This window comes from Triturus cristatus, chromosome 3_2 (assembly GCF_964204655.1).
Source record: "Triturus cristatus chromosome 3_2, aTriCri1.1, whole genome shotgun sequence".
Lineage (NCBI taxonomy): Eukaryota > Metazoa > Chordata > Amphibia > Caudata > Salamandridae > Triturus > Triturus cristatus.
In genome coordinates, this window is record NC_140584.1 from 448,562,133 (window position 1) to 448,586,184 (window position 24,052).

Consider the following 24,052-nt stretch of genomic DNA (forward strand, 5'->3'; position numbering starts at 1 on the left):
CATTAGTCGATTTACCACCATTCTCCCTACCACTTTTGGGATAGTGGCAATCAAACTTATCGGCCTATAATTGGCCGGGAGGGACTGATCCCCTTTTTTATATATGGGTATAATATTTGCTCCCTTCCATAACTCTGGGACTGCCGTTCCCTTCGCAATAGCATTTCCCAAAAGGAATACATACCTAGCCCACCTTGCCTTATCGTTTATAAAAACATCAGAGGGTATCCCATCTAGACCCGGGGCCCTTCCCCCTTGGGCAGAGCATATTGCAACTTCAGTTTCTTTAAGGGAAAATAAATTCCCAGTGGGGAATACAGCTGAAATTACTTCCACATCCTTAAACTCGGTAATCTCAGCATATTGGGGTTTGAAATAATCCACCCAGGCACCCTCAGCGACATTATTGTCGGGTTTATTTGGAGTTCCACCTCTACCCCACTTGACAATATTCCAAAATAACCTAGAATCCTTAGCCCCCGAGGCCTCCTTTAGTTCTACCCAATACTTTTCGTCCCATGTTTTTTTTGCTAGCGATACGCTAACCTTGCAGTGCTTCCTAGCCTCGCTAATCGCTGCCCTGTCCCTATTCCTGATTGCTCTTCCCAAGCTTAGCCTGGCTTCCCTGCACTGATGATTGAACCACCTAGCTGGTTTGGGTGGTTGTTTCCTATTTATCTTGCGGGACCTCAAGAAATGCAGTTTTAAAAGGGAAAAGAGTTTATTGTGTATGTCCGTTATTTCCCTAGAACGTGGGATTACGGGGTTTGCAGCCTCCATAGCAGCGATTGCAGTATCCACCTCGGAACTTATAAAGTCCATAGATTGTGGTTTCGCCAATACACTCGGCCAGTTAAGTCTGCGCATGTCATTAGCCATGATAGGCATTGGGCCGTCACTTAATTGAGGGTTCCCCGATATGGCTATCCACCAGTTATGGGTCACACAGAGGGGATTGTGGTCACTTTCCAGTCTACCCTTGATTTTCATGTCACATACCAACTGCCACAAATTGAGGCTGCAAAGGACATAGTCTATCCGACTTTGGTTATGACCATTGTCGAATGTACAGGCACCTTCCCTATCGCCCTTCGTCCTCCCATTTAGGGCTCTCAACCCATGTTCCAGGCAAATGGCATTCAGTTGTAATATATCTTTGGTCCACCGCTTAACAGGAGCCAGATTTAAAGTCGGAACACCCCATTGCGTATCCTCCTCTTGCCCTAGGGGATCATCCGAACTATCCAATGGTTCGAAAGTCCTATTTAGGTCACCAGCTACTACAACTTTGTTACCCAGGGACTGCGATTCCAAAAAAGTGGACAAAGCCTCTAGAATGGGTGAACTCCCAGTGGTACTGCCCCTGGCATAGATGTTGTATATATGTATCCCTCCCCACTTTTCTGAGGCTATTCTTAGCATTTGGATGTCCTTACAACCCAAATCCACCACTTTGATTGTTTTTTGAAGACATTGCCTTATCCAGATTGTAAGGCCTCCCATTGGTCGACCCCTAGCGCCTCTACTGGCCGGGATTGAAAAATGTAAGTAACCAGGAAGAAATATAGGGTCACAAGCCCATGTCTCCTGGAATAAACAAACTTCAAAGCCATTGACGAAATCCATCCAGTTTTGGGACATCAACTTGCTACTCAGCCCCGCGATGTTCCATGAAAAAAACTTCCCTAGACTGGGGCCGTCTATGGGTACTGCTCCTACAAAGGACATCCCAAAGTCATTTGTTAAGATTCCGTCATATCCCTCTCTCTCTCTCTCGGGTGGTATCCTCAGTGTTGTGATCAACCTCCTGGGTGCCAACAGTGCTAAGTGTAATTAGTTCCTTATTTTCAGAGTCCCCAGAAATTGAAATATACTCCCCACATATTTCCTCCAAAATCACAGTCTACCAAACAGTTCTCATTTCATTTGGTTCCACATTTTTAGTCAAAACAGTTAACACAGGCTTCCCACATATATCCCAACGGGTCATACCTTCCCTACTGTTCGTGGAATAATCGGAATTTGGTCAATAAACCCACCCCGGATCTTTCATCACTTCAAAACGATTGTACGTTGGTCCATTATAAAAGTTGCCCCGTTGTATGGGTACAGTGAAAGGAACAAACCCTGGGGAGGGGAGATTGTTATAGCAACTTAGTTCACTGATCATACCAAATTGAACACCTGTTGGTCTTGGATTAAAGAATGTAAGATCAACAACACCAATTCCACCACTGCTTGTGCCCCAATTTTGCTTCGTGATCAGACGTGCCACCCTAGGATCTTGAAAATTAACAACTATACACTCTTCCCCCCCCCCCACCCCAAGTGCTTAGGAGTACAACCTATCCAGTCTGTCCTTCTCACTCCAATAATCAGCCCGTCCACTTCCCCGGGCAGAGGTCTATTTACCTTTAACCAGTGCATTACCTTGTTTTTTAGCATCTGGAAGGATTCTCTTTGCCCGGCCAACAAAGGTGGTACATTAGTAAGGACACCCACGAAAGGATAAGAATCTGGAGTGAGATTCATAGGAGGTATCCTACGGGGTGCCTTCATCGGGAGGGTGTTAGGCAGGATAATGGCAGGAGCAGCAGGACCGGATGTTGGAATACTTGGTGGTAGTTGGGAACTATTCAATACAGTGTTATTAGTTTTGGAACTGTCATTGTTACCCCTAGCAGGAACACCAAGACGAGGTGTTGAAATGCTTGGTGAGGGTTGGGAACCATTAGATACAGGATTGCCACTTTTGGAGCTATCTTTATTACCTATAGCCACAGTATCAGGCAGCTTGTTTTTTTTAGTGGTATTACTACTTGGACGGTCCGATAAATCTAAACTAGTCTTGGGGATATGTCCCTTCGACTGAGGCCTACTTGCAATGCTGACTACGGGGGGAGGAGGCTCAGCGATGGACACACCATTTGCCTGACCATTTGGTTTCGGAAGATTGATACTATCCCCCATCCTAGGGTGGGACTTGATTAAGGATTTGGTGGAAAAAAAGTTATCTAGAGTAGCCTGCTCGAAATGATCTAACCGATCAGCCAATTTTTTAACTCGTTCCTCAATAGGAGTGAAGAGAGACCTCATCAGCCTCTCCAACTCGTGGAGCAGGGGTGGAGCAGAAGATAAGGTCTCAGTCAACACCATCGCTGAGGGGTCATTCGTGTTAGATACAGGACTAGCCGGAACAGCTCCGTATTTGACAATCTTAACCCCACCAGAGCCAGCCCTAATAGACTCGCAGGAAGGGCATAGACATATTCCAACCTTCCTTATTTTTTTCGGATGTTTAGGAAGATAGCACTTCTTTGGGGCAGCACTTCTTTTATTACTTGGTTTAGTTTTAGCCACGTGAGTTGACACTCGGTTGGGCAGTGGTCACCTGCCCTGTAGGTAAACCAGTTAGTATAATGGACGAGGTAGAAGGCAAAATGGGCACATCGTGACCCACAGACGAGCCAGCCAACAACTCTGGTGAAGGGGGAAAGGCGTAAGGCGTTTCCAGTACAGCTGGCAGGGTTAGGGATGACAGGGGAGGAACCAATACCGGGAAACCCTGAGGTGGCCGTTTCTCCAAAGGAATTTTGAGGAGTTCAATAGATAACCTACGCTCGGCACGCCTCTCCGCCAAAGCGATCTCTTTGTCAATATCTAGGGTTACCCGACTAAAGTATTTGTCTAGAGGACCCAAAGTGGCTGACCCCACCTCGGCCTGAGTAGAGATCTGGGCAGTGGTATTTGAAGGAGAAGACATACTTTGCAGCCAACGAACTTTAAAAAGAACAATACTATATAAACAAACACCAGAGGCCTCTAGATACAGGGAACATACTGTAACAAGTGGTCAGAGGGCGCAATGTCTGAGAGCGGGCCCAGCCCAGCCTCCTTCAGCCCCTGACGGCCCCGCCCTTGTCCCGGGCTTCTCCCGGGACACTCCCGCGCAGCGGAAGTAAGCTCCACTGTTATAGATCAGACGTGACGCGCAGGGGGCGGGGCTGACAGGGAGAGCGGGCCAGGTGTTCTCAATCGGCCAGGCAGGGACTCCTGGGAGACGGAGTCCCTGCAGAAACGCTCGCAGCCCTGCCCAAGAGCCCCAGCACAACACAGACTGCACAGCCTCTCCACAGATTCCCCAGCGGCAATTCCAATGAAGTGGGTTCGGCGAACAGTGGGCTCAAAAACAGTACAACAGCCCAAGGCCAAGAGTCCAGGAGCAAGGGTCCGTCAGACGCACCTTCAAATCAGCAAGGGATTAGATACATCTTTGCAGCTTTGAAGATCTAAGTCGGAGTTAAAGTCTTCGACTGAAAAGGCTTCCTCTTCTTCGGCCGCAGAAGCCTCGAAATCTTACTGTTCTTGTTGGATATCTTCCTGCCTGAAGATATCAAGCGTGTGTTCGAGCTCCCTTCACAGGCCTCACAATCTTCTCTGTGCTCGGGGGGCAAGCACAGGTTGCATACCTCATGAAGGTGAGTTTGAGGGTACTTAAAATAGCACTGGGGGCAGATTCAAAACAGAGACCGTTCCATCACCAGAGTATCATCAATGGAGACAAATTGATGTAAAGAAACCAGGAAAGGCAATGCCCGCAGGCCTTGAGCAAAACTTGCCAACTTGAACAAAGAGGGTTCTGAATTTCGATACACAAAGAAGTGAAAACGCATCTGAAATAACACCAATGAGGGTCGAGTGGATTACGCACTAAAAGGATCCCCAAAACTGTCTTGTTCCAGAGCTACATAATACACGGCTGAACCAGATGGCAGAACAAAAACAGTCTAACAATGGAGTTGATGCCTATGCGCAGTATTACCAAGAGGAGTCACCTTCCGTCGGGACTCATAAGACTTTCTTGAAGAAAAACAACTTGCAAACATCCGGACCAAACAATGGATGACAAATATGTAAAGCATGCGTATCTACAGTCACAGATGCTTTGAACCATGTGTTACAAGGGATGATGTGCATAATGCAGTGCAAAAAAAAATACCATGCTTTCTAGTAAATAAATATGCATGAAAGGGTACAAACGTGTCACAGATGGCTACTAACGAAAGGAATTAAGCAATGTTTTTAGCATCAGAAATAATATCACACAGGAACATACCTGTCTGATTTTTTTAAATTCAGTGCAATTGTTCTGGTGTGTTTTTTCTGCCCAAGATCTTCATACTCTATGGATTCTTGCAATTTCACCTAAACAATACATTTTGAATGTAAGAACATTATACAACTGAAAAAAGTGTTTTACAACTGGGTTAAAATAAATTACACATTCAACCTGCTCCACATTAAAACAAGTAAGTTTCCTATGAATGTTTGGTAGCATTCATATCTTTCATATATCTGCATGCTTGTCATAGAGGGATGCCATATTAAAAGAGCTCTTTACCGGAGGACCAAGAATATTTTAAGTGACTCAGTGGGTCTTAACCTTTTGACCTATGTTTTAATTAAATATGCATGTTACATATTGCTGAGCATGTCATGTACAATTGTGAAGCAAAGCATTTAAGCATCACTTCACATGCTTTCTTTTTGTAAAGCGCTCCAATACCAAATTTCCAATTTTCAGGCAAACTACATAAAAACAATTGAGCACGAATCAATGCGACAGAGTATGCTGTGGTAAATGTCTGACTTGGTCAATAATTTTAGTGTCCCACTACGAGGTCTCAGATATAGGGCTGGTTCATAGTACATGTTTGTGCGGTTATCTAGCAATTTTGTCAATACCTTCTTCAACGGCGGTTGAAAGAAGTCTGAATCCTTAGAATTGCCATCTGTACTGCTGGTCTCACTGCATTGATCATTTTGAGCATCCCTTGAATAGCAAGAAAAAAGTGTGAAACGATAAACAAGGTCTTGTCAAACTACTTTGTGATATGAACATTATTATAAAACACTTCAAACTAAGTCTAATACACACTAGCTTATCGTGTTGGAAGAATGCAGCACAGGGTTCTTCTTAAACGAAAGGGACATTACTTGTTGTGTTGTTCAAAGTCTAAAGCAGCTGTAAATCTTAGCATTTTAAAACTAGGATAAAACAAAAATGGCAAAAAAAACAGTTTTTAATGTATACTTTTAGAGATTATACTAACTTCTGACAAAAGCAAGGCTTTTGCAAATCCATTCTAATAGTTTGAATGGATTGTTTCTCCATTACTATATACTTAAGTACCAACAAACACATACCAAAAAAGAATTAAGTACAGGTGGGCACAAAAGCATTTACATCAACGAGCATCCGTATGTGTTTCTACTGATTTACAATAAATCAGATCATGGCATATCACACTAAAGTGGCTTGCAGACGAGAAATAACTCAAGGCAACATGTCCCATACTGGCCCAGAATCATGAAGCCCATCTCCGATCAAATTAGTATCAACTCGCCACTCCTGATAGCTCAGGTTTATTATGGTCATCTTGCGTCCTCTCAAGTCCATCATTGCACATATGGCTGTCCCCATACTCCAAACTAGTCTCTTGAGTTTATAACCTTAACCAGAAGATAATGTTTCAGACTCCCAACTATCCTTGGGGCAGGAAGTAATCAGCGTGAGCTTAACAAATATTTCCATTATATCATTCCAAAACACCAAGTCTGTCAACTATTGTTAAGGGGTAGGTGAGCATATTCCTCAAATGACAATTTACCCTATCTGGCATCTGCTTTGCCCATATTTCTTCCTTGGTAACAATCGCCCAGTTTAGGGTGCTCAAATAAATTCTCAATCACCATAAGCTTGAAGTATCCTCAATCAGATTACCCCCAACAGGCCCTGTACGGTCTTCACTGAGTTCCGGCATGCTGAGGCAGCAAAAAAATGTATGTACCTGGGAAGGCAGCTCTAATATAAGGACTGCTGTGGCAGTCTGCAGTGCACAATCAGTGCCGGTCAATGGACAACAGCAGTGTGTTTCACACTGTAGAGGTACAAGATAGCATCCCAGTTCAATCCAGGTCAGGGCCATGCAAAAATTCAATGAATTAAACATAATCCACCTATCCACAGGAGTCTGGTGCTGGCAATATACTCCAATGTGCCTCAGCATGGCTTATAGGTGTTCCCAGACTTAGGCCTTAACTGTCCACACTGCCTTGAGGAAATGCAGTCTTAGCAAAGGCCTCTTTGAAGCAGGAAGAGGATGCACTCCTGCCATGTGCAGTAGGTCTGACCATCAGGCTGGAGCCTGCATATCAGGAGCCCGACCCATTTCCCGGAAAGTGGCAGCACGAGCCATCACCCCAAACAATTTAGGACCATACAGCAGCCACTTATCATGTATCACATCTATGTGTCTCGCTGCTGCCACCCACAGCCACCGCACTCACTCAAGGTGATGGCGGCGACTCTTTAACTTTGTTCACACAGTGGATGAGGAGGGCCTGGAGACATCCACTCGCAGTTCAACACCAGGAGTTCACACAACCGGCTGCCCAACTGACAACAGCTAGAGCACCACTCAGATCTTCTATTTGCCAGCAGCCAGTCATTGCCAGACCAACAAGGGACTGCGCGCCACTGACCTCAGTGCCTTCCTATTTTACTGCTGCCATGGTGCCCAGATGCCAATTTGGCTGTTGCAGCCCCCCCCCCCATTACTGTCCATCATCATCAAATGGGACTGTTGGGAGAAGCAAGGACTGCAACTTTATTTGACCAATGGATGCAGGGTTCTGTTACACCACAGCCATGCTCAGCGGTCACAGGCCACAGCCCACCACAAACTAAATTTCTAAGTGTAAAATCTTTTGTTGGGCCCTCATTCAAGATCCTTTGTGACCTTTGGTACAATAAAGTAAGAAAATACTGCTTATAAAAATGCAAAATGGGCATCCACAACTGTTTTAATGGCGGCTTAGGGTAAGAGTGCCCTTTTACTCTGCTACTGAATACATTGTAAATCTAACTATATGAACACATTTTTTGTGCACATAGCAATACACCCTAGAAACAAAAGAAGGATTAGGGCAGACATACAAGAAATAACTTCAAAATGTTGTGAATTTTCAAGTGGATTTCCTATAATGCTACATATTAGCCACATGAACCCCAAATGATTCAATATAATTCTGATTTGGAAAAAACGGCAAATGAATAGGTAAGATGAAATTTATAACAGATTGACATTACAACCATATTACTGCCAAGGATGTTTGTTAATTTCGGTTTCTGACATTTAATTAGCATTGTTGCGCAACTATGTCAAACCCAGTACCTACGTGATTACAATCAACATTTCTTCATCTCTCTTTTTCAATACTGAAGAGGAAAAATTGATAATCCTGCCAAGAATCTGTATGGATGTTTTGGAGGAGTTAGTATGTAGGAGAAAAAAAAGAAGGACTTTCACAATCTACAAAGACCCACATTAAGACCATTTCCCAACTTCAGCTCTGTTACTTAAAAGTACATGTACAAGCGATATCCAGCCACCTGCTGTATCAGCTATGGCCATGTAATGCTAAGCAAATGTGTAATATAGTGTTCTCAAACCAACTTTTTGGTAAGACCACAAAGACCCAGTAACTTCCACTCTTGTGAATACATATGTCTTCCCTATGTGGACATAACTATTTTGACTTACATAGCAAGTCCTAGGATCAATGTTTTAGCAACCCTACAAGGTTTGCAACTCTACAAGTGCCTTCAGCAAATCTTTACTATACATTTGGGTCTTAAGAGCCAGACCTTGGAAAATATTATAGCCTTATAGCCCGCCGTAGCGGGCTATACCGGCTATTAAAGGCCCGCTGCAGCGTTAAAGGCCTGAGCCGAAGGCGAGGGACTTTAACAAAAGCAGCGGGACTTTAATAGCGGTATAGCCCTGCTACGAAGGGCTATAAGGCTATTAGAACATTCTGCCACTAGAGGGCAGAATGTTCTAATAAATTAAACAAAGGCTTCTCGAAGCTCGAGGAGATTTAAATCCCCTCGAGCTTCGAGAGGCTTTTGTAAAACATTGGAATGTTGCTCTGCGGGCCTTTACCGGCCCGTAGAAGCACGGAGCACTCCATTGTCTACAATGGAGTGCTCCACATTCCAATGTTCTAATAATCTTTAAACTATTTAGTAGCACACTGCTTTTCAAAACAGCAGTATCATGATTCCCTGCAGATCACCTGGATTCTTCAATTTCATACTTCTTGTATTGGCTCCTTCTGAATCTGAAGTTTGACTTAAGTACAATGTCTTCACCCCCATGAAAACAGTTTATTATATAAACAGGTTTAAAATCGGTTGCTCCAGGCAAGACAAAGATAATGACATTTAAACCTCAGGAAACCTTTCTAATCCAAATAGTTTATTTTCCAGGTGCTAAAGGGGATGGTTCACATTTTAAGAAGGAAGATCAACACTTGCACTATGATCACGTTTCTTTCAATTCCTTTCATTCACAGATCAATCTTGCCCTCCAGAATCACCCTACCTCTTCCATTGTCTTCAATCTGAACTGCACAACCAATATTGTGTTGTCAAGCACATCTCATCTTTCTTTTAAGGACACTTTTAAACTATTAGAGCTACTAAAGACTATTTCACTAGACAGTGCTTAGTTTGTAAAAAAGTAAGTGTCAGGGCCCTTCCGGAAGGTCACTGCAGCCTGCACCACCCATTGCCTGCGAGCGCTGTCAATGGCAGTACCAACATATAACCTAACTGTTAGACCTGTCAGCCCTTTGGGTGGTCCCTCCTCATCATTATTTATTTTGTCCCACTTTTGCCTCAAACCCTGTTAGTATTTTTTCCTTTTTGGGAACCACCAGACTTTTTAGTATTGATGTGGATTCAGGGAGCCATTTTATCTACCCCTGGAACTTCTGTCTGAGGGCCTGGAGCACAAAATGGTGGCCACCCATTGTCACCTGTGACATCACTGGAACCTACTAGAACCTTCTGCGACATTCTGGAACCCTGTGACAGTTGGAGGCGGTTTAGAATGTTGGGAAGCTAAGTCAGAGTTGACAGTTGGAGTTGGCACCTGACTGGTGAAGAGAGAGCAGCACAACACTGAAGGAGGAAGGAGTGAGGCAGCAGGGGTGGAAACTTGTGCCTGGAGTGGGGTCTGGAAACCCACCCTTGATACTAGTCCCTACTGACTGAGCCCAGCCTGGAGCCCTGTGTGGGATAAAGTCAAGAAGAACCAACTCAAGGACCTGAACAGCCGGAACAGGCCTTGAAAGTAAAGAACAGCAAGTTCCTGACCTGTCTATTGGTATCTTCCTGGAGACCGACGCCGAGAAGCCTAGAGACCTGGGGCCGGAGGTGAAGAAGCGGCGCTGACTGGAAAGCAGACGTCGTACCCGGAGCCGCCAGAGGTCGAGAGAGGGCGCCGACGGAGATCGTGGAGACACCAGAGGTCGAGGAGGAAGTCACCTGAGGTAGAGTGTGCGGCGTCGACGGGGGAGTGAAGTCCGCCCTCCGGAGTCGCCGGAGACCGAGGTGAATCGTGCCGGAGGTCAGGAGTGGAGGAGATCGCACTCCGGAGTCGCCGGAACCTGAGGAAAGGAGCACCGGAGGTCGGGAGTGGAGATCGCACTCCGGAGTCGCCGGAACCTGAAGGGAAGAGCACCGGAGGTCGGGAGTGGAGGTCGCACTCCGGAGACACCCGGAAGTAGGGAGATCGTGTCCCTGTGACGCCGGAGACCGACATCGAATCGAGGCTGCCCAGCGACATCGAGCCGAGGCCGCCCGCCGACATCGATCCGGAACCACCTCACGGCGTCGACAGGAACTGACATCGAGCCGAGGCCGTCCGCCGACATCGATCCGGAACCGCCTCACGGCGTCGACAAGAACTGACATCGAGCCGAGGCCGGCTAGCGACATCGAACCGGAACCGCCTCACGGCGTCGACACGACTCCGGCGGAGTCGGAAGTTCACAAAGAGGGCAGTAAGTGGAATAGAGGGCGCCAAAGGCCCTGTGGAGCCCTAAGAGACCATCCTATGGGCTAGAGAGGTGTTAGGACCAGCCTGGGAGTGCCAGGGGTGGACTGAGACGGATACAGTGACCTGTGTGAGGGGTTGTGTAGTTTGGGAGAGCCAGATTCCTAGATTACCCTTGATCTACCTCAGTTTTAGCCTCCGCCTTATCCAAGCTAGGTGAGACACCCTCAGGCCATCCACATAACCACAAGCTGTGATTGGGCCAAATCAACCCATAGTACCTCACAAATGTGACCTGATTTGAAAGTGTACTGATGGTCTATATTTATTGAGAGTATTGTATTCTTTGTATTTATCCAATTTATTGTCTCACAGTATTTATTGTCGCACAGTATTTATTGTCTCGCAGTATTTATTGCCTCATAATATTTAATTGCCTTTTATGTAATGCACTTATATTTATGCCTTGATTATTTATGATCTACCTTATTTATTGAATTGTTGAAGTATTATTTATTTGACCTACCCTTCTACAGGAAAAGCCTTGTGTACTGTGATTGTATTATTATTTATTAATCAGCAACTAAGAGAAAAGAAGATAAAGAGATATATTTTCAGTATAATTTTTAAGGTGTAGTGTCGTTTTTGGAACGGATGCACGCATGGTTATTGTGTGGGTATGACGTATGCTTAGCACGGTGCCTGACCCCCGACCGCTCGAGCCAAGCTACCACAGTGTATGTCTGGGAGAACACCACCACCCTTCCGGTGTGGGAGTGTTTTTCTAACATAATTGGTGTTCAGTGGTGGGATAGAGCTGTGCCTACGTATACTCGACAATAACTGTGGGTAGTCCATAGGCCTACACCGGGAGTTTTCTCCAAGCGGACTTCCTAATTGTGAGTTTTTGTTTTTTCCAAATTTACTCTGGTGGTGGGAGGAGGTATTATAAAAGGTACCCCCCTGCATAGCTTCTGCAAATAACTGTCCTCTGACCTGAGTGGGCAAGATGGAGTTTGTACTGGAGAATTTAGAAACGTACACTGTGGCCCAACTCAGGGAGTTTTGTCAGCGGGAGGGGGTGTATTGTCCCCCAGGAGCAAAGAAGGGTGCACTCCAAACCAGCTTAAGGGCTTGGGGGGAGGCACGACGAGAAAGCAAGGCTGAGGAGGAGGACAGGGATAGAGAGCCCGACAGTGAGGGAGCTGGTTTGTACCAACCTGAGGTGGGGAACCTGTTAGCGGGGCCCAGGACACTTTCTAGGAAGGGCAGCAGTGCCTCTAGCGGTGGCTTGTCTGAAGTGGAGTTAACAGACCGGAGGGAGAAAAGACAGCTCACATGGGACTTAGCAAGGCTGGAGAAAGAGAAGGAGGAACAGAGGATGGCTCATGAGCGGAGGTTAAGGGAGATAGATCTCCAGATCCTACGAGCCGGTGCACACCCTATTCCTAATGGTGGCAGCGAAGAAAGAGTTCACCAGGGAACCCAAACCCTATTTGCCGAAAGACATAGTGGCTAGCTATGGTGTGGGCGACGATATTGCCAAGTGGCTAGCGGCCTATGAGGTCTCATTAAGGGCCCATGGGGTTCCAGAGAAGTACTGGGGAGCGGGATTGTACAGGTACATGCCTCCAGCTGGTAGGGATGCATTATTGGCCCTAGAGCAGGATGAGCAGACCCACTACCCCACCATGAAAGTGGCGCTCATACGAAAGTTTGGACTAACACCCGAGAAATACAGACAGAAGTTCCGGGGTAGCCACAAACTGGGCACACAGAATTGGGTGGACTTCCTGGATTATGCAAAGAAGGCATTAGAGGGTTGGATTCAGGGCAGTGAAGTGAGGAACTACGAGGGGTTGTTTGATTTAGTACTGAAGGAACACCTGCTCGAAAAATGTTTCCCTGAACTGCGTCAACACCTGGTGGATAGCAAGCTGACCAATCCCCGGAAGCTTGCTGAGGAGGCGGACATTTGGGCTAGTACCCGGGTGTCCACAAGGGGGACTGGAGGGGATACTCAAAAGGCTGGACAGGGCGCCCCCCAGAAGAAAGAGGGAGGGGAAAAGAAAAAGGAGTTCTCTAAAGGCCCCCAAAATAATTTCCAAGGAAAAGGAACAGGATTCACCCCTAGGGCTAACCCACCCAGAAACCCTAATCCTGGCCAGAGTCAGCAGCCAAGGGTTGTCCATTGCTTCGAGTGCGGTGGCGTCGGACACTATAAGGGAGATGCGAAGTGCCCGAAAAGACCACCCCCTCCCATTGGAGGAAAGGCCCCCGGAGTAGCTAGTGTAGTGCTCGGGGAGGAGATGCCCTTAACTAAGGGAAGGGAGTGGGCGGGTGTCACTTTAGTGTCCCTGGGAGAACGGGAGATGGTTCCTAAGATCCAGGTGCCCGCAAATACCGTAAAGTATGGGCAGTGGGTCACCATCAACGGCCAAAGAGGGGAGGCTCTGAGAGACACAGGAGCCAGTATGACTATGGTACGTAGCCAACTGGTGTCTCCAGAGCAGGTAATTCCCGATGTACTCCACCCAGCCGCGATGGCTGACTGCAGAACCGGCCACTATCCGGTGGCCGAGGTTCCCTTTGAATGGGAAGGGGTTGCAGGTTCACTTCGAGTTGCCATAAGCCCTGCCGTGCCAGTCGATTGTCTGCTGGGGAATGACATGGAGCACAATGCTTGGAAAGAGGTGGAATACCGGACTCACACTGAGATGCTGGGTACACCTGACTGGGCCTGCGACTACCCGGAGGGGGAGTTCGTTCAGGCTGGAGCCTGGAACAAAGGCCCAGCCAGCTGCCGATCAAGGGAAGAACCGAGGACAGGAGGAGCCTGCCTCGGCGTCCGCACCCCGTAGGACGGATAGGCCACCGGAGGTGGTGGACCAGGAGTCTGCGGTGGGGGATGTCACCAAACTGGAGGACCTACCCATCCCGGCCGAGTGGCACGTGGAGGGAGGCCCGACCAGGGAGGAATTCTGCCAGGGCGAGTGCCCTACCCTTGAGGGACTGAGGCGACAGGCCGAAGCCCAGGCAGCAGGGAACGTTGAAGGGAACTACAGTGTTTACTGGGAGGATGGCCTCCTCTACAGTGTACCCAAGGCACCCCTACATGGATCGTCACGAGCCTTGGTAGTCCCTCAACGTTATCGAGCCTTCCTTCTGGAGTTGGCTCACGAGATCCCATTGGCAGGACACCTGGGGCAAGACAAGACCTTTGCCCGTCTTGTCCCACACTTTTATTGGCCTCAGATGAAAGTGTCGTCCGACACCTACTGCCGGACATGTGTGTCTTGCCAAGCCAGCGGGAAAACAGGGGTGAAGCTGAAAGCTCCCCTGGAACCACTTCCTGTCGTTAGCACCCCCTTTGAAAGGGTGGGCATCGACATTGTGGGTCCGTTAGATCCACCTACTACAGCTGGTCACAGGTTTATCCTGGTTTTGGTGGATCATGCCACACGGTACCCAGAGGCTATACCTCTAAGGACCATTACAGCACCTGTTGTGGCTAGGGCCCTAATGGGAATCTTTACCCGAGTGGGTTTTCCCAAGGAAGTTGTGTCCGACAGGGGGACCAACTTCATGTCAGCGTACATGCGGGCCATGTGGAAGGAGTGTGGAGTGACCTACCAGTTCACAACTACTTACCACCCCCAGACCAATGGTCTGGTGGAGAGGTTTAACAAAACCTATTAAGGCATGATTAGAAGTCTGCCTGAAAGCCTGCGGAGGAAATGGGACGTCCTCCTACCCTGTCTACTCTTTTCTTACAGGGAAGTGCCACAGAAGGGAGTGGGCTTCAGCCCCTTCGAGCTTTTGTATGGGCACCCTGTACGTGGACCTCTCAACCTGGTGAGAGACGGATGGGAGAGAACTCCCAGGAAGCTTCCCCAGGACGTGGTGAGCTACATGCTGGCCTTCCGGAGCCAAATGGCTAAGTTGTGGAAGCAAGCTTCTGACAACTTGGAAGCCAGCCAAGCAGTAATGAAGGCGTGGTATGACCACAACGCTCACCCGGTGGAGTTGGAGCCTGGCCAGAAGGTGTGGGTGATCGAACCGGGAGAGCTTAGCGCCCTCCAGGATCGCTGGTCAGGACCCTTTGAGGTGTTGGAGAAGAAGGGTAAGGCTACCTACTTGGTGGATCTTAAAACCCCTCGTCAGCCCCTACGGGTGCTGCACGCCAACCGCCTCAAACCCCACCACGAGAGGCCCAAAGTCATTTTGATGATGGTGACTGACGGAGCAGAGGACGCGGAAAGCGAGCCTCTCCCCGATTTGTTTGCGTCTCAAGAGAAGGATGGGTCGGTGGAGGGAGTGATTCTCTCCCTATCTCTAACTCCTGAACAGCAGGAGGACTGCCGCCAGGTCCTGGGACAGTACTCTTCGTTGTTCTCCCTTGTTCCGGGTAGGACTCACCTGTGCGTCCATGACGTGGACACAGGAGACAGCCCACCTGTGAAGTCCAAGATCTACCGGATGTCAGACAAGGTGAAGGCCAGCATTAACAGTGAAGTCACTAAGATGCTGGAGCTAGTAGTGATCGAACCTTCCAGCAGCCCCTGGTCCAGTCCGGTGGTGCTAGTACCAAAAGCTGCACCACCGGGTGCCCAACCGGAACTGAGGTTCTGTGTGGACTACCGGGGACTGAATTCAGTAACCAAAACTGATGCTCATCCGATCCCTAGGGCGGATGAATTGATTGACCGGCTGGGAGCTGCCCAATATCTAAGTACCTTTGACCTTACTTCTGGGTACTGGCAGATCTCTTTGACCGATGGAGCAAGGGAAAGGTCAGCCTTCTCCACGCCCAATGGCCACTACCAGTTCTGTGTGATGCCCTTTGGGCTCAAGAACGCACCTACCACGTTTCAGCGCCTGGTAAACCAGATCCTCACCGGAATGGAGAGTTTCTCTGCTGCTTATCTGGATGACATAGCCGTCTTCAGTAACAGCTGGGAGGATCACTTGCGTCACCTGCAAGCTGTTCTCCAGGCCCTGAGACAAGCTGGGTTGACGATCAAGGCCAGCAAATGCCAGATCGGGCAGGGGTCGGTAGTGTACCTTGGACACTTGGTGGGTAGGGGAGCGGTGCAACCCCTCCAGGCGGAGATCGAGGCCATCATGGCCTGGGAACCCCCCCAAGACTCAGACTGAGGTCCGAGCATTTTTGGGCCTCACCGGATACTACCGCCGCTTCGTGAAGGGGTACGGAACCATTGTAGCCCCCCTCACGGAGCTCACGTCCAAGAAACAACCTCGACGGGTAGTCTGGACGGAGGCTTGTCAGCAGGCCTTCGTGAAGCTGAAGCAAGCCATGTGCGAGGCCCCGGTCTTAAGGGCCCCAGACTTTTCCAAGAAGTTCATTGTCCAGACAGATGCATCAAAAAATGGCAATGGGGCAGTGTTATCGCAACTCAATGAAGAGGGTCTGGATCAACCCGTGGTCTTCCTATCCCGGAGACTACTTCCCAGGGAACAGAAGTGGAGTGCAATAGAGCGAGAAGCCTTTGCAGTGGTATGGGCTCTGAAGAAGCTGCGGCCATACCTGTTTGGCACGCACTTCCTAGTTCAGACCGACCACAGACCCCTTCGTTGGCTGATGCAGATGAAGGGGGAGAATCCCAAGTTGTTGAGGTGGTCTATCTCCCTACAGGGAATGGACTTTCAGGTGGAACATCGGCCTGGAGTGGACCACGCCAATGCAGACGGTCTCTCGAGGTATTTCCACCTTAGTGATGAGAACTCCCAAGGGGTTGGGTAGCTCTCCCCACTTTCAGCTGGGGGGGGGGACGCGTGTTAGACCTGTCAGCCCTTTGGGTGGTCCCTCATCATTATTTATTTTGTCCCACTTTTGCCTCAAACCCTGTTAGTATTTTTTCCTTTTTGGGAACCACCAGACTTTTTAGTATTGATGCGGATTCAGGGAGCCATTTTATCTACCCCTGGAACTTCTGTCTGAGGGCCTGGAGCACAAAATGGTGGCCACCCATTGTCACCTGTGACATCACTGGAACCTACTAGAACCTTCTGCGACATTCTGGAACCCTGTGACAGTTGGAGGCGGTTTAGAATGTTGGGAAGCTAAGTCAGAGTTGACAGTTGGAGTTGGCAGTTGGCACCTGACTGGTGAAGAGAGAGCAGCACAACACTGAAGGAGGAAGGAGTAAGGCAGCAGGGGTGGAAACTTGTGCCTGGAGTGGGGTCTGGAAACCCACCCTTGATACTAGTCCCTACTGACTGAGCCCAGCCTGGAGCCCTGTGTGGGATAAAGTCAAGAAGAACCAACTCAAGGACCTGAACAGCCGGAACAGGCCTTGAAAGTAAAGAACAGCAAGTTCCTGACCTGTCTATTGGTATCTTCCTGGAGACCGACGCCGAGAAGCCTAGAGACCTGGGGCCGGAGGTGAAGAAGCGGCGCTGACTGGAAAGCAGACGTCGTACCCGGAGCCGCCAGAGGTCGAGAGAGGGCGCCGACGGAGGTCGTGGAGACACCAGAGGTCGAGGAGGAAGTCATCTGAGGTCGAGTGTGCGGCGTCGACGGGGGAGTGAAGTCCGCCCTCCGGAGTCGCCGGAGACCGAGGTGAATCGTGCCGGAGGTCGGGAGTGGAGGAGATCGCACTCCGGAGTCGCCGGAACCTGAGGAAAGGAGCACCGGAGGTCGGGAGTGGAGATCGCACTCCGGAGTCGCCGGAACCTGAAGGGAAGAGCACCGGAGGTCGGGAGTGGAGGTCGCACTCCGGAGACACCCGGAAGTAGGGAGATCGTGTCCCTGTGACGCCGGAGACCGACATCGAATCGAGGCTGCCCAGCGACATCGAGCCGAGGCCGCCCGCCGACATCGATCCGGAACCACCTCACGGCGTCGACAGGAACTGACATCGAGCCGAGGCCGTCCGCCGACATCGATCCGGAACCGCCTCACGGCGTCGACAAGAACTGACATCGAGCCGAGGCCGGCTAGTGTCATCGAACCGGAACCGCCTCACGGCGTCGACACGACTCCGGCGGAGTCGGAAGTTCACAAAGAGGGCAGTAAGTGGAATAGAGGGCGCCAAAGGCCCTGTGGAGCCCTAAGAGACCATCCTAGGGGCTAGAGAGGTGTTAGGACCAGCCTGGGAGTGCCAGGGGTGGACTGAGACTGATACAGTGACCTGTGTGAGGGGTTGTGTAGTTTGGGAGAGCCAGATTCCTAGATTACCCTTGATCTACCTCAGTTTTAGCCTCAGCCTTATCCAAGCTAGGTGAGACACCCTCAGGCCATCCACATAACCACAAGCTGTGATTGGGCCAAATCAACCCATAGTACCTCACAAATGTGACCTGATTTGAAAGTGTACTGATGGTCTATATTTATTGAGAGTATTGTATTCTTTGTATTTATCCAATTTATTGTCTCACAGTATTTATGGCCTCACAGTATTTATTGTTTCACAGTAATTATTGTCGCACAGTATTTATTGTCTCGCAGTATTTATTGCCTCATAATATTTAATTGCCTTTTATGTAATGCACTTATATTTATGCCTTGATTATTTATGATCTACCTTATTTATTGAATTGTTGAAGTATTATTTATTTGACCTACCCTTCTACAGGAAAAGCCTTGTGTACTGTGATTGTATTATTATTTATTTAATCAGCAACTAAGAGAAAAGAAGATAAAGAGATATATTTTCAGTATAATTTTTAAGGTGTAGTGTCGTTTTTGGAACGGATGCACGCATGGTTATTGTGTGGGTATGACGTATGCTTAGCACGATGCCTGACCCCCGACCGCTCGAGCCAAGCTACCACAGTGTATGTCTGGGAGAACACCACCACCCTTCCGGTGTGGGAGTGTTTTTCTAACACTAACCATCACACTTCTACAAGTATGTCTATTCGGTCTATTTCAGGCCACACAAAGCTAGAATAGCTCAAGAAGCTAGTATTATTCATTTTCAAATGTATAATGACTTAATAAACACAGTTGTTGTGCTAATCTCAAAATGAAAGACAGCACCATCATGTGGTGGACTGTCAGAGCCGGTGCTGACAATTAAGTGCCAGTGCCCAGCACCGGAAACCACTGGCACAAATTAAGCACTGCACTGGCAAACCCCACAGAAGCCACAGTGCCTTCTTACTCATGTAATAGTGCAAGGTATTAAAAATGAACACTTATTTTTCCTCCTGAAGCCTGTGCATGAACTCGAGGGTAGCTCACTCTAGTCAGTGGACATTCCCAAGAAATCACTAGAATGCAGTAACCTCAATAGTCCAATCGCAGACTATGTGTCTGGTTTATATGTGGTCAGTTCATTTGACCTATGCTGATTACTCACCAATGGCTTCCTTTATTGAGCACCTTGGCCCACCTTTGTCTGCCTCTCCTAGGTGCATCTGACAGGACACCCTTCTCCAGTAGCAGCTTGACCAGTACCATGCCCAACCTACACAGATTATGCAAAACTAGACTCTGGCTGTCAGGAGAAAAATGCCACCCTGTTGTCACTTTACCATCCATTGCTCTACCCAGTAATTTAATACACAGCCTCTGCAGGAGGCTGAAGGATCAATATATTACACTTTTACAACCCTTGTTTATCTATTGCATAGTCAAAACAAAGGCAAATGTGACCTTTGTTAGTATTGCTTTTACAATAGTAGATAAGGTTTTTTATGACTGCTAAACAGACACAAAAAAGCACTGAAAAATAAAAAGTAATCCATGGGCTACTAAACTTCACAAAGGAATGAAAGCAATGCAAACCAATATATGATCATACAAGTGGCACACAGCTCCTTCAAAGCATATCCGGAAGGATTCATAGATGTCCTGAATCTGCACATTCAAGGAAATCTATAGCTGGGTGCAAATCTATTAATTCCGTAGTCTGGTCACTAAGCTTCATCATTATGTTTTTACCAATGTATTAAAAAAACATAGTACCATATGTCTACTGTGCCTCATTAATTCAGAATTTTAATACTGGCCTACTAGGTCTCCAAGAATATTCACCCCACTACATTTAGCTTTCACTACTGCCTTCAACAGGATGGAATGAATATTTCTCAAAGCACTATTACTTGCTAACATTGCTTCAACAATTTTAATCTAGAACTTTGACCGCTCCTTACTTACAGAGAACAACAAATGTATGCCCAGACTTGGGTCACATACTTTGCTATGCCTAAGCATTCTAGATATCATCATAGATGAGGCCCAAAAAGGGCAAACATATCTTGGCTAGAAAATGTTCCAGTGCACTAGGGGTGCAACAGAGCAATTTGGGCTGGAATGATCCTTTTGCAGCAGAGCCAAAACTAGAGTCGAGTAGGATTATTCCTTTCGTGCAATGGCAAACTAGCAAAAACTGCAATAAGTAACTACTCCGAGAAATTATTAGTGGCTAAGAATGATTGAAGCATTACTATCCGTACTTAGTTTTTCTTACAGTTCCCAACATTACACTGTTAAGGAAACCCATTTACATAATTTCAGTGTACTTCTGTTCCACTCTGGAAGTTTTCTGCAGCTCTAAATACACCTATTTACCTCGTTCCAAAACTAACTGCCTTTACGCATCTTTCATCAAGTCCTGAGTCTGTCAATTCTCTCATTCCCACCAACTTATTTTGCCCTCTCTCCAAGCTGAATTTAACCTAGATTTGCACTCACCGCGCTCCTCCCAGTGTACATCATCCCACTTGCTTATCTTTTTAACCTTACTTTTCATTTTTCCCATTAAAAAATGTAATGGTCAGTTCCTGAATATCATCAACCACCTCTTTCTTCATTTAATGTCATCCATTTCTTCACTCGAACTTCAATTTCACTACAAGTATCCTTTTGATGGGAATTTTCACTTTTGCCCATTACTTGAGCTTTTTGTTCTAATATTACTCCTTGAGCTCCACTCCTTCTGACATAGAGATCTTTGTTTGTAAATTCACAGTTCGCCCTGGGGATACCTGGTACAGATCTATTGTTATTCTGGTATTTTGCTATAATTTCTTGTTTTATCACTTAGTCTTCTCACATTTCTTGCAAACCTATTCTGTGTAATGGGAGTGCAGCAGGGCCTTGTGGCAGGTCCTGCGGTTATCATTTCACAATTACTTCATTATAACTTGAATCTTCTATTAAATCTTAGATGATCTTAGGTTCATGTATCTTAACCTCTCAAAAAAAGTTGAGATTCTATTTTTTTTGTCATATCACCCATAATCTGACCACTTCTGTCATTTTCACCTCCATCAGAACTTCCAAGTACCATTTTCTTTAAGTAACTGTACTATTATTTCAAACCCACTACTTTCTTTCTCTCTTGACTTCTTTTGAAACTTACTCACATTTGCTCCCTACACTTATTTGTTCTCAACTGGGCTACTACACCACTGCTAATTATAGCACCGTCACCCTCAAATCATTAACCCAAACCTCCAATCTATTGCACAATCTTCCCATCGGTTTAATCTTTCACCTTTTCTGTCTAATGGCTAAGATTCCTTTTCACAAATTCTGTGATGGTCTTTTATTAGAGCTAAACAATTTGGAAAGACAATCTCTACTTGCCAAAAATAATCTTGTAATCTTCCAAGTTTTAAAGTTTTTAAAATCCTACGTAAAGCATGCAAATGTTTCTTTGATAGCATGTTGCTACAATATTCAAATACTTTCTATGAATTTAATAGCTCTTATTTTTAGATTTAAAACTGATTATTCAGCCATACAAAGTTAAAGAAACAAAGCTCACACAGAGTTCAATTCCCACTAAACTAACTGATGTCCCCTCTTTGCCTTAGATCAACAACAATGTAACTCCAGATAGTTCCTATTGCAGAAACAAATGAGTGATGTAGTGGAAGTTTGTGGGGGTGGGGTGGGGGTTGTCGGGGGAGAGAGACAGAAAAGGGAAACTTTGGAGTACAAGAACTGCGAAAACAAAAACGCCCCTTAAATGCTTCAATAGCGGGTATAAATTCTAAAAACTCAATTAATGGAGAGGTCACCTAAGACCTTGTATTGAGACTTTGCCTCTAGAAAGTTCTGTGAACTTTGTACATGGGTAAACACAGGAGTTCTCATCATCCATAAAATTTGAGTTCTAAACCAAAGTGAGGCAGCAGAATCAGAGTAACTCCTTTGTTGACAACTTGAAGGTCCAATCTTTTGCTCTGGGTGGTTTGGCTTACATATGGAAAGTGCACTATTTTGCAATCCCTAAAGGTTAGATTCCTCTGTTTGGAAGCTGTTCTGGTATTAATCCCCTCTTTAATGGCATGCCCTGAAACAAAAATGCCAGCAACTGTGGATCTTAGATCGGAGCCACCATGTGGGTTACTTAGTATCACTTCTCTCAGGAAGTGCAGGAGCCAGGCCACAGTATCCTAATCCTCTGATGTGGGCAGAATGCTCAAGATTTGAATCCGAAATGCTCTCGCAATATGTTACAAGGAATCTTTTTCAGTTGTGAGGTGCATGACCTTTTGCTCGCATTCTCTGTTTGACTCGCACTCACTTGATGTCTTCCCTGGTTTATACCAGTCTCTAATTCCCTTACCTCTTTCTTTCTAGACTGCGCCTTCTTCATTCAGTTACCACAGTAATCAAAAGAATTTCCTCCAACTGAGTCTCCATTAGATTTCTAAATAGAGCAGAACCCTGTGTCATTTGTGCTTCTCTTCAGTCTAACTTACTGTCAGTTGCACCCACACCCTTGCTTACAGTGCGCTGCCGTGGATGAAAACCACCACTTTGTCTTTGAGACTTTGTGTTTTAGGTGTTATTCTAAGAGGCAAAGCTCATCACAAATCAGTTCAGATTCCTGCACACGGACTTCCACACTGGCCCACATCAAATCCTCCAGTGGGAGTCATGAACTGGTTGCACCAATGCAAGTAGGTTCCCTGGTCTCCTGTTCCGAACACTGGGTCTATGCTAAAGGGAGTCCCTTTAGGTGCCAGTGCACCACAAGGACCTCGCACTGGGCAGGCCTGGGGCTAGGATCTCTCCCTCGGTCTGAGAGGAGGGGGCAAATCCGCCCTGCATCCTCTCCCAGTGATCATGGTGGAAAGACATCAGGAAGGTGGGCTGCTGCTCATCTGTGGTTCTCTCTCTTGGAAGGCAAGGCAGGTGGTAAATCTACCACTTCAAAACTGCTCACAATGTACCCCACTGCTCACACTGTGCCGGTGCAGGTAACCCAGTCTTCTGTCCGTCGTAAAAGTGAGTTTCGCAGTCAGAGGATTATCAAGTGTCATCGGAGCGCAAATTGTTTTTATTGGCATTTTGATTGCCACAACAAACCTAAATTTAACAGTTCTCAGAAACAAAATTCAGAAGACTCCGAATGTTCTCTGCATCAATACAGGCATCCACATTTTCAACTTCTAAACAGCTGAGTGCATCCCAATATACCCAGCAACTACATACAAAGTAACACACTGGAGAAACTTTTAGGAGAGCCAAGAGGAGGGGCATGCTCTCTTTGGCAGAGACTGTCACCTTAAAAGACAGAGAAGTAGAATCATGGAAGTGTTAGCAGGGAATGTTTCTAAAAGGTCAAAAGCCTAAAAATTAAATAAGCAGAACCTACACAAATTCCATTCTTTACACTAGCACATTTTTCAATTTGAAAAAAGTTACGTTGAGTTTTCCAACATAATACCCCCGCTTTCTTCCATTCTACTAATGCATTTTAACATCTAAAATACCTATTTTAGGGCAACCCTCAATTGACTATTAACTAAATAAATATCTTGTTATACTGAGTATAACTTTAGTCTAACTATGTATGTTGCATAGGTCTATGTTCTGAATCAACTTGCTTGGTACGAAGATGGTAGCATTCTGTGTGCATTTTCATGCTGTAGCCTAACAAATATAAAACTAAACACAGACTTACCTTAAAGTCAAGTGATGAAAATTAAACAGATTTTATGAACCCAACAAGAGTTGAATATAAAAAAGCAAGAATAAGGCACAAATTCAGACATGGAGGGTATCGTGAATCTCTAAGAGGATTTGTTAAAGGACAAAAATGTAATCATTGCAAGTAATAAGAATTGAATTATTGCGAGCTAGCCAGCAAATACTACTCAAAGTTATTACATCAACAAAATTACAAAAAGGTTGGTCTTTATTTAATTTGGATCCA

At 46.6% G+C, this 24,052-nt stretch overlaps 1 protein-coding gene across 4 annotated transcripts in view; it reads right to left on the reverse strand.

Annotated features, from left to right (window-relative positions):
* The window catches only part of GTF2H1 (general transcription factor IIH subunit 1), a 412,621-nt gene that overhangs the window by 207,901 nt on the left and 180,668 nt on the right, over nucleotides 1-24,052 (reverse strand). For all 4 annotated transcript variants that reach the window (XM_085648057.1, XM_085648055.1, XM_085648058.1 and 1 more), the window contains exons 9-10: nucleotides 5,746-5,833; nucleotides 5,117-5,205 (exon numbers count right to left, since the gene is read on the reverse strand). In XM_085648057.1, the coding sequence (XP_085504183.1) occupies nucleotides 5,117-5,205; nucleotides 5,746-5,833 (177 nt within the window). The remainder of the gene's footprint in view (nucleotides 1-5,116; nucleotides 5,206-5,745; nucleotides 5,834-24,052) is intronic.